Genomic DNA, 11328 nt, shown 5'->3' with positions numbered 1-11328 from the left:
GAATTCAATTTAATAAAATTCTTTCGATTACATTTATGAAATGATTAAAGAAATTGTGCGGCTTATGTAATGAAAGACAGGAATTCTCGTCGCGAACAAAAATTCGAGTAATTCAATTCAAAGACAAACTCAATTCATGCATTAGTTAGCGTTGAACCGGTTATTAGATGCCTCTAATTATATGTCATAACATCTCACGAACCGCATGAAGTTAAAGAAAACAAAAATTAAAATTTCATTTTCAAAATCTTAATAAAGCAATTTTTTTTTTGAATATACAATAAAATGCTTTGAAAATACACCAAAGACTAGCTTGAACTAGTTAAATATTTTTTTAATATGTAAAACAATTCAAGTATAAAATTTCAAATGGGAACAACAATTTGTAATGAATGAAGACAAAGAGTAGAAATCATAAAGGTTGAATGTCCCGAAACTTGACTATCTCACCCCGATAAATATGCCTATATATTATGGGGTACCCTATATTATGAGCCTGACAACTATATGCGATGCAAGCACAGGAAATAAACGAATAAAACATCCAAATTATACATCATTAAAGCAACGTACCAATTCCATACTCTTTAAAAAACCCAAACTTGGGTTACTGTAGCTGTAACAGTTACATTAAGTTATTTTGCCCTTTTTGCCCCTACCTTTCATTCTTATTACATTTTTACCATTAATTACTCATCTTCACCTCATTCCCCTCTTTTCCTCAACCCAAGGTCATATCCCCTGCTACTCATTTTCCATTCTATCACTCGTGTGCATCCTCTGATTTCTTCTGCTAATTTCTTCTTCATCAATAGCATATGGAGTGGTCTCCCTTTTTAAAATTCTAACCCTAAACCTAGCCAAAACAATCGCCATAATTCCTCCATTTTTTTTCTTTTCGCCACAATTCCTCTTTTTTTTTTTCTTTTTAATTTACAAGTTTCTGCAATTTGGTTAATTGTTTTGGACTTGTGTTCTGAATTACTGGGGTTTTTGTGGATGTGTTCCTGTATCCTTCTTAATCCTAAGTTTGCATGTTGTTGTCATCGGATTCTGGCGCTGCTAAAGTCGATGGAACGTGCGCAGCTTGTTATTTGGATTCATAGTCTCACTTTGGTATGCATCTATTTATCCTCCCTTTTACTTTTCACATTAAATTGATTGCATGCAGCCTATTACTTTGTATGGGTGATTGTTTTTTTTGGCAGATTTAGTTCTGTTGCTTCCTTTGAGAAATTCAAAATTTTGTCAATTATTTTCCTGAATTTTCACACTTTCTTAAGGATTTTTTTGATTGTTTGTTTATATAATGTTATTCGCTACTTGAGATTCCCACTTTCTCCGTCTCGGTCATTTGTTTACTTTCTACTCCGTATATGTTTTCGGTAAGGTATTTTAATTTGAGGCAAACAGACAACTGAGACGGAATGAGTATAAGCTAAAATTGTGTGTGAAGTAGTTTTCATTTGAGTGAAATGTGTTGTGTTAGTGGGGTATTCTCCATTGTACCCGACCCATAATGAAAATTACTTTAGCAATTGCATCATATGTGGGCTATTTCTTAATTTAAAAGAAGCTCAACCAATTTAGCTGCTCAGTTTTGCATTATTAAATCATAATTCAGACTGGAAGAATAGCAAGGCTCCACCCCAACGGTTGTTATGTGCTGACTTATTTTAAACGCAGATATTGATGAGCAGAAGAGATCTTGGTGTTTTTAGAATCTGTAAACGAGATGTTACCGCGCCAAAGGTGATATATTAAGCCATGGTCTTGATTATGGTGCATGTTAATTCTCAGTGTGTTCGTTTTGTACTGGTATAAACACTCCTTTTCTTTTTGTTCAGGAGTTCGAGTTTCAAACAGCAAAGATAAATCACCAAAATCCTCCTGTCGAGCTTTTCAGCAAGGTATTCACCATCTCCTTCTTGGATTTTTCTTCTTTTATTTGGTTATTACAACATTTTCTTATTGTTCGCTCCCAGCCTAATGCCTACTTATCAATTGTAATACGGCTAATAACAATATCATATTGCTTCCTTGTATGTATTTTAGCTCTCGCTAGCTGGTGAACCTCAGCAGAAAAAAGGCACTAAGCCACAGTTTCCCCACAGGACCTGCACGCTGGGGACTTCTGCGCCTGGTCTCAGCAGCACAAACAAATGTGCTTTCTTGCGTCGAGTCGGCGAAAGCCACAATCTCTTATCTAATGAATATAAATTTGTTATATAATTTTCTTTTACGTAGCTGCTCATTGCGCGTTAACTTGAAAGCATTTTTCTTCCATTTATTCTGGACTTTGCTGATTTTCCTCTTCATGCTACAAGGGATCAAAAGAAAATAGATGGGAATCATGTCAAGAAGGTCAAAATGTAAGGCGAGATATACAAGACACCCACCAGGGAAAACAGATTCTGAATGTTGCCAGTTCCGTGGCTGGTGAATTAGGTCCTGGAAATGCCATGAGCAGGTTCGATCTTGACACACTAAAATAGCAGTTCTACATGAAATATTAATGTGATCCAAACATATTCAAAACAAAGGATAGATAATGCACAGGGCCTATAGGCACGCTTTTGTTTTCGTCGAGGTTCCTTCAACTCTTGCATCTCAAGAATCATCGCATTCAAGAAATGGTCAAATGTGGAAAGTCAGACTCAATTGAGGATGTTGAAAGTTCTCTGTGTAGAAAGCATTGCGAGCTTTCAAATGAATGCATCAGATTTGGCCAAATTCCTGACATTAGACAGGCATATAGGATTTAATTGCAGTGCACAAAATTTCATTCAATCAGTTTTTGTTGAGAAACAAGAGTTTTGCTTCTCCGTGGTTTCACTCCTTTGGCACAAGTTGCTTGCATCACCTGAAACTCAACCCAGTACGGAAAGTACTTCAGCACAACAAGGATGGAGACCGGTGTGCACCTATAACTTCCATTTTATGTTTCTTCATTGTTATAATAATACTTTGCCGTACCTCACAGAAATCTATTTTATGTTGTGTCGTTCTCTTATCAAGCTTCCATTTCCAATGGAGCCAAAGACGTGGTTCGTACTATTCTTTGGTTCCGGATGACGATGGAATGAAGAAAATGACTGATTATACTGGTTGCGTTTTTGGTTTTTGAAGTGATGATGATTCTATGTAATTGCAGGTAAAATTCTCATTGCGTGTTATGTGAAAACCTTTATGAGGTCAAGGTTATGTACATCCGACACCTTCTGATTCCCCGCCATTCGTGAGCTCTTGATGTACTTCGCCGCACCAAGGTAGAGTTTTGGTTGGGTCAATCATCACCAACCACTCGGCTTCATTAGAAATGGATGATTCCACATTTATCTTTTAAAGCTACTCCTTAAATGTGTTGTACATTTTTATATTCACATATCAAATGACGTTAGAATTACATCAAAGCTTCTCCATGTTTTTCAAAGTGTTAACTGATAATGTCCATGGTATCAGCCGGGTTATTGTTGGCTTCCAGATTTTCTCCTTACGATGTACTCCCTCCATTCAACTCCACTTTGCATGTTTCTCTTTTGCACACTATTCACAAGCGGGCATTCAACTTCAATTTTCTCTCGATACATAAGTTAAATTATATTCATGCGGGATTTTATTTGATTCGTCTTTAAGACTACATTAAAAATATCTAACTTTTTTTTTATAATTTTTGCAAATACGTAGCTAAAGATATTTACCGCGTCAAACGTGATAAAACAAACATGTAAAGTAGAGTTGAATGGAGGGAGTACTGTTTTGTTTGTGGATGTGGTTGATGCTCTATGCAATGTTGTGTCTGTATCACCAGCTAAAGCAGTAACAACCGTTACTATTCAGGTCCAATTTTCTTTTAGCTTGCCATTTGATCTGACCATTACCATTTTTGGCTTCCATTTTCAGTTTTCGTTTTTATTGGACAGTGGTAGTTTGAAAGGAAGTGATGATCTATATTAAGTTATTAACTGATTAGAGCACAGTGATTGTGCCCAAGGTAAGAAGGTGTTTAAAAAATCAAATTTGTTGATGCTGAACATTTTGTCGTGGTATACTGTGTTAATCTGGCTCAATTAAAGGTATCTGACCCAAGTTCAAGTCCTATATTAGACTTGGGTATAAAAATCTCGTATATTTGGTTTTAAGTATGTTTCCCAAAGTGTAATACCCATGTTATAGTGTCGAGTGTAGCACAAGAGAGAATATAAAACATCTAAGCAATGAAAACGGCAAGCTCTAATTACTTGGCGAAGTCAAGTCATTTTTCATTAGTTGTTCAATTAGGCTGAAAGGGATTTACAGCCCTGGACTGCGAAGGATGATGATCAGGGCCAGAAAATGTGGATTGTTAACCAGAGTATTGTAAAACTGTTAGTTGAGTTGACGAGAAATTATGAGACCCCTTTCAAACGTCCACTCAACGGGTTTCGATCGGGTAAATCTGGGTGTGCTATTTTAGTATGGGTCAAATTTAAGGTTAATGGTTATGATCAGCTGATGCTATTAAGATTTTTGTTTAATATAGTCATTTAAGGTTGTTTTGGTCATTACTAATTTACTACATAATTTGTCCGAAAAGTTAGCTCACTCACTATTGCTGATTGCATCCTGGCCAGGATTTAAAGTTCAGCTCAAATTATAGGATAAGAACGTCTTACCCTATCAGGTGGTCATTTTATTGGTTGACCACACTCTAAGACCAGTTTACTCAATAATATTGCTAAATAGTACTTGTTTATGTGAACAGAGGAGGAGCAGAATTAATGAGAAGATGAATGCATTGGAGAGTCTTATTTCCAATTCTAACAAGGTAATTTTCAACCATTGATTTCAACTTCTTGAACATATTAGAATTAATAGAATTTACTTTGTATTAGAGATGTTCTGAAGTTAGGTATTTGTTAAACTATTTAGATTAATTTGTTACGCTGATGAATATTTCATCTTCTATTTCAGAATTTAATCTTTTTATGAGTGAAGCCGAGAAAGCATCAGTGTTGGATGAAGCCATTGAATATTTGAAGCAGCTCCAATTGCAGGTTCAGGTAGGTATGTAGAATATGTTCTTAAACATCTGTAGTTAGACCAATGGACACATAGAGGTATGGAGTTCAGTATGGAAATTTAGTATAGTAGTTGTTCAAATTCGTGAGATTCATGTGATACTCTTTCTTTGTACTTAGCCATATTGCTCATCTTAAATCAATCTATTTCAATTTTCATTACCTTTCCTTTTCCCTAGCATTGCCGCTAAAATGATCATAACAAAACGAAAGGAAATCTAAGAATACACGAATGACGCTGAACGAATACTGACGTAGTTGAGTACTTATAGTGAAACAGCTCCACTAACAACGCTGAACGATTACATATTACCCTTAGCAAGCTACTACCCCGTGCCACAATGACACGCCTCGGACCCCTTTACCCAATCCAAATACAAAGGAGGGCCTCGTCTTTCTTCGAAAATTGACTGAACGGGTTTCCTTCCGAGTGCCGGCGGCATTAGTGAGGTACGGTAAGTTAATTAACCCATTGTTGGTGATGTTAGATGAGGTGGATTATTGGTTGTGAATTAAACAAGTTAGGGTTTATTTTTTGAGTTTAATTTCATGCACTGATTTGGGGCTCAAAAGAGAAGACTTGATTATGTCCCCTTCCATTTTATTAGGGTGAAATGGAAAAGGCTATCAAATATAGAGTACGAGCACCCGCTAATAACTCAAGTTGGCAAAGCTAAGAAGTGGCCATAAAACCTCATCTAACATCACCAACAATGGGTTAGTTAAACTTACCGTACCTCACTAATGCCGCCGGTACTCGAAACGAAACCCGTTCAGTCAAATTCTAAAGAAAGACGAGGCCCTCCTTTGTCAACTTGAGTTATTAGCTTTTACGTTATCTGGATGTTTGATAATGTTACTTTTGGTTGATTATAAACAAATGTGTGAAGAGATGTAAACTGATGTAGAAAAATAGGAAATGTTTCTGGCAGTATCTGGGTAAGAAACAAACCGGTGAGAGATTGTCGGATTGAGAACAAGAAGGATGAAAGATTAGAGTGTTATTGTGATATATATTAATATACTAGGGTTAGTACATTTTGGGTATGTTACGGGCCTAAGGCTGTCTAAAAGTTAGCCAAGTATTTTTTTTTTTTTAAAAAAACTTCAGGTGGTTAATGGGTGATGGGTAGGATGGTGCCCCACCTGAATCCAATTCGACCCGATCCGTCACCTGATGGCTGACTCATCCATCACCCGCCTTTCATCCGTTTAGATCAAATTTTCATCCATATTTTTTATATCGGGTGGATCGTTTATTGAGCTGGTTCGGGTGAAATTAGCATCCCTACTTGGGTCTTATTTTTTCAGATTGTTTTAGTTGGGCTATTGTGTGATGAATGCTCTATGCTCCTGAAAAAAACGGACTGATTGGTAGGCTAATTTCTACACAGTATCATATAGTGTACCACAAATTTCCCAGTGTTTTAGTTAATGTGGCTGAATTGTAATGTAATTAGATATTTAAATCTAAACTTGAGTTTCCACTGCATTTCCAAAGGGGAATTTAACCGCCTGATCCTTAATAGTGGACAAGCATTATATGATATCTTAAGTTAATGAGGAAGTTGTGTGTAGGCTATTTGTTACTTGTCGTGTTTTGAGGCAAAATAGTTTTGTCGTTCTCCATATATGGTATCATGTATTTATTTGAGTGAAATCATGCTTCTTTTTATTAACCTTTTGGGGGAAGGAGTATTGTAACTGATTATTATTATTATTATCGAAGTTGAGTTGGTCTAGACTTTATATCAAAGACGAATGGAGGTTATTAACTTATGATGATTAGACATAGCTTTTAGAGTTCTCTGCTTCTTAAGTACTCAATATTATTTCCACATAAAATCGGACTACAGTTTTGCCACAGGTATGAAGCTGAAGGTGTGAGAAGTGTCCCAATATCGCCATTTCAGTTGCTCTTTATTTTATTCTTAATTTGATTTTTTTTTCCGTAGTGTTGAAAATGATGTATATCGAAGAGTGAGATTTTCGCCGGAGGGACAATTGCTAGATAGACAGTGTAAGAGTTTGGATGTGAAGAAAAAGTATTCTGATATCGAGGCTTAGAAGGTTGTGAGTAGTTTGGTTGGGTTCATCGGGGTGTGTGGAAAGGTTGATCGAGTTGTATTGTGATTAGGGTTCATCTAATTTTCTAAACATTGATCATTTTTTCCAGGAGCTGCTTAATTGCATGTTTATTGTTTGATTTTGAGTGATTTGTTATTAGGTTATGTTTATTGCTATTATTTTTCGAAGTCGTCGTTTACAAGTTTTAAACACCGACTTCTGATCAATGTCTTGATCTTATGAGCTAAACTGCTTGACTGTGGTGATTGGTGAGTGGTGGCCTTGGTGGTGTCGAATTGTAACTTAATGTTACACCATTATAGCCATGAAATGTAGACAACATGTAATTGAACTCTACCTGCTAGATAGTGGGCGAGAATTCAGGGTACTGAGTCCGCGTCGGTAATGAAGGCCTTGTTTTGATCGGGGAGTCAAAACATGTATTCGTAGTGGTGGGATACCATATTAGACTTTAAAAGCTAAAAATGGCTTGCAAGGAGATCTCACGGTGTTTGTTCTTTTGATAAGGAAAGAAAGTTAGGTTGATCGCCTAAAATAAGACCAATCCCAAAAATCCTCAAGACTGAAGACTTCTGCAGATCTTAGGGGAGTTTGAAAACAATATATGTCTTGATATTTTTTTGGGCGAATGTTACATCAAACCTTTTGTCCTTGTGTATGACCTACTTACATTCCCGTGTCTCATAAAAGTCTGATTTTAATTAATTACTACTGTGAGGAAAGCTGCATTTAACCTATGTGAGGTGCATTTGTTCTTCTTTCCTGTCATCAGTTTAATGTCATCTCCGTCCAAATCTGTTAAACAAGCAACATCTTGATTAATTTGGTTGTTGGAAAATCTCATTGGGAATGATCTGGCTCCACTGGACTACAACATATAGTGGGTAAGCACAGTGCTCTCTGTGTGCTGCAGTTGCCCAGCAGATGGTTGTTTGTTCTCTCTTATTGGGGGGGCAATACACCAGGGATGAGTGTGTTGTTTCGTTAGCCTGGTAAGATCTTCATCTATGTTATCTGCTTATGTAGAGATGGCGATGGTGTAAGATCCTTCGGGTTAATTAGTACTTTTGCTAGCATAATTGGCCTTTTATAGTTGACGACGAGTTCTTGAATTATTATATGAAGCCGTGGTGATGTTTTGCTGTTTCGACAACTCTTAATTATGTAATTAGTGCTTACCCATTCTTCTATATATGCATGCACTTTTACCTGTAATTTATTACTTATATTTGTCCGTTATTTGTTGCCCTTGCATGCATATTTGTTACACCTGAGATGTAGGGACGAAGCTTATTAATCTGTAACATAGGCTGTGTGGATGAAGGTTTTCAGGGCGCTTAGCACCCATCCCAGTTTAAAGATACAGTAATTGTTCTTATAACACTGTCTCACGCTCTGGTCAGGTGCCCACTTTTACTTTTCACTGCCACCCACTCATTTCTCCTCTTCTCCTCTCCATTGCTCATTTCTACTCAATTAAATTCTTATATTCTCCTATCTATTCGCCACTTTCAATCCCAAAACACCATCTCAGTTCCTCCTATCTTTGTTTAATTTATATAGTTGATGTTAGTTAGGTTATTCTGATCATAATGCTTTGATGATAAGTACATAATTTGATGTATAATTTTGCAAAGGCGTTAACTTTGGTAAATATTACTTAGGAATTTGTGTTTTTGTTGTCTGATTGGAAATGTGAAATCGGTGAGGGTAGGAGTGAACGTTATACCTCTTAGATCTTTTCCTTCATTGGTAAGTTTTAATATTTGATCTTTCCCCAAGTGACTTTTTTCCACTTAGTATTGTCTGGTTTCATATACATAATTTGGTGGACCAGACCATTGTGTATACTATTGATGTATTATTGAGGACTAAATCTTGGTTTTAACATGATCTTTTTAGTTTGGCCATTTACTTAATGCGATGAGACTCCAGGGTTGTTGATGTAGTTTGACCGGGTCTGATAACACGGGCCTTGTTGCGATCGTGAAGTAAAAACATGTATTCATTGTGGTGGGATAGCCATATTAGTCATTCATACTCAAAATAGCTGCATGCAAATCTGATTCATTTAATGTTTCTACGTTGCACTGTAGTCTGTAGGTGGTAGTTGATAACTAATCGCTAACATAGTTGCTCGAGCTGTGATCTTTAAGATTCGTATAATGAGTTGTGTGTTTCTCACTTTCCAGAAATCATCAGGGGGTGGCTGCCAGACGAGGTTATGAGAAGTAAACTCCATTTTGTCCTCATTTGATGTATTTGCTTCCCAGTACCTATGTAAGTAACTTTTCACATTATCTATGACATTGTGGGATTAGTAGTTGCAACATGCATAAAATTATTCCTGTCATTCCATATAACCCATATGATCATAACAAAGATCCGCATTTAAATTACAAGACATGTTCGATATAAAAGAACGTGACCCTATGAACTGGTTCTTTAACAGGAACCGGCAAGAAGATCCCCATCTCTGGGTTGTTACTCCCTATGATGCACCCTATTTCCCAGCAACTGTGGACTACGTCCAAGTATCATTTGCAGAAAGACCACAATCAAGGGTGCTTGTCAATGCAGAACCACAGAATGTTTTTGATAGTGAACTCGCGTACTTCAAGCACTTTACCCACATGTCTGAATGTAGCTTTAATCTTAGATGTGTTAAACTAATGGTTTTTTGTTGTAAAAATCACATGTACTGTAAATTTCTTGCTGCTTACCATTATAGACTATGGCTTTCACCAAAAAATTGTTACTGCCCCACAATTGTTCCCCTCCACATCAGATTTGGCTTGCAAATTAAGAGCTAATAACCCACTTCATTTTAAACAAACAACTATCAATGCTTTCCAAATAATTCGCGCTTTCAAAAACACCTCCTTCACGTCAAACAACCATTTCAAATGCTACAACACAAAGCGACTTCCACTAAGCATTTCACCAAATTGGGGCACCGCGCCCGATAGGGCGCGGTGCAACAACTAGTAATAAACAAGTAATCCGAGACACTTTATATCTACCCCACTCTCTATTAGTCGGTTTCTATTTTAGTCTGTTACGAGTTTTATAAACTAGCCCCACGGATCTTTTTCCCGCTAGACGTGCGGCCGAAGGCTCGCCACGCAGTTGCAGGGCGGCTCTGATACCATTCTGTAACGCCCCGGAAAGCAAGCAGGCAGCTCAAAATGGCTCTTTTTATTAATAATAAACAGCAGCGGAATTACAAGGGCGTCACCGCCGTTTTCCCCCTTCGGAGAATACAAGGCTTATGGAAAAAAAAATATAAAAACACTTTTTAAAGCTAAAAACTAATTACTCTGTTACATATTCATCCTATTAGGCCATTGATCCTATCTGAAATTCCTCACACTTGTCATTCTCCGACACTTGTACCTGAAAAAGAATGAAAGTAACGGAATCAGTCAACCACAGGCTGAGTATGACTCCGGCCACCTCCATCGGCCCTACCTTCCTTCATTTTAATATTTTACTTCTTCCTGGTTGCACAAGTACTATAAAATAGATCACATGAACACAGTCGAATAATTATTAAATAGACATGCACAACCTGTCATTTCAGAATACAATAACTCACTCCACTTTTATACCGGTTTACCATTACTGAATAGAGAGACATTACGGAGCCGAAACTCCTCCAGCCTAAGTCCACCTTTATGTACATAGTATAAGAAATCCGGGTCTGAGACCCATCTCGGCCATTGCCGGATAAAATAATTATCATTCATATGGGGTCATGCTTCCCCCTCCCCTCATCGTTCATATGGGGTCATACTTCCCCCTCCTCTCATCGTTCATATGGGGTCATACTTCCCCCTCCCCCTCCTTCCATGTACATAGGACAAAATAATGTCGCCACAATCCAATAATCGTATCCCGAATGCTATAATTGGCCAATAGTACATTATAACGATAGTACCATTATCACAATCATACCTTTATAAGACGGTAAATAATATAACATGTGGGCAGTATAACAATCATAAGATGAAATTAACAATAAAATTAATATAACATGTTATTTCTACTATCTTATTTCAAATGTGGGATACGATTATTGGATTGAGACGACATTATTTTGTCCTATGTACATGGAAGGAGGGGGAGGGGGAAGTATGACCCCATATGAACGATGAGAGGAGGGGGAAGTATGACCCCA

General features: G+C 37.1%; 1 protein-coding gene and 1 long non-coding RNA gene across 3 annotated transcripts; both read left to right on the top strand.

Annotated features, from left to right (window-relative positions):
* Window positions 1-919: 919 nt before the first annotated feature.
* LOC141641686 (uncharacterized) lies at window positions 920-2495 on the top strand. The gene is made up of 4 exons (XM_074450340.1): window positions 920-1116; window positions 1687-1752; window positions 1848-1910; window positions 2328-2495. Exons 1-4 carry the CDS (start codon window positions 1000-1002, stop codon window positions 2493-2495), a joined length of 414 nt encoding a protein of 137 aa, XP_074306441.1. The 5' UTR covers window positions 920-999.
* A 2098-nt stretch (window positions 2496-4593) lies between these two features.
* On the top strand, window positions 4594-9888 carry LOC141631293 (uncharacterized). Of its 2 annotated transcripts, none has more exons than XR_012537613.1 (5): window positions 4594-4663; window positions 4745-4807; window positions 4954-5042; window positions 9341-9428; window positions 9601-9888. It is a non-coding gene; the product is annotated as an uncharacterized LOC141631293 (long non-coding RNA). The 2 variants fall into 2 exon arrangements; XR_012537614.1 differs by having other exon boundaries at window positions 4954-5046.
* Window positions 9889-11328: the final 1440 nt, after the last annotated feature.

The sequence above is a fragment of the Silene latifolia genome, chromosome 2 (genome assembly GCF_048544455.1).
Source record: "Silene latifolia isolate original U9 population chromosome 2, ASM4854445v1, whole genome shotgun sequence".
Taxonomy (NCBI): Eukaryota; Viridiplantae; Streptophyta; class Magnoliopsida; order Caryophyllales; family Caryophyllaceae; genus Silene; species Silene latifolia.
This window is presented reverse-complemented; position numbering and strand designations above follow the sequence as displayed.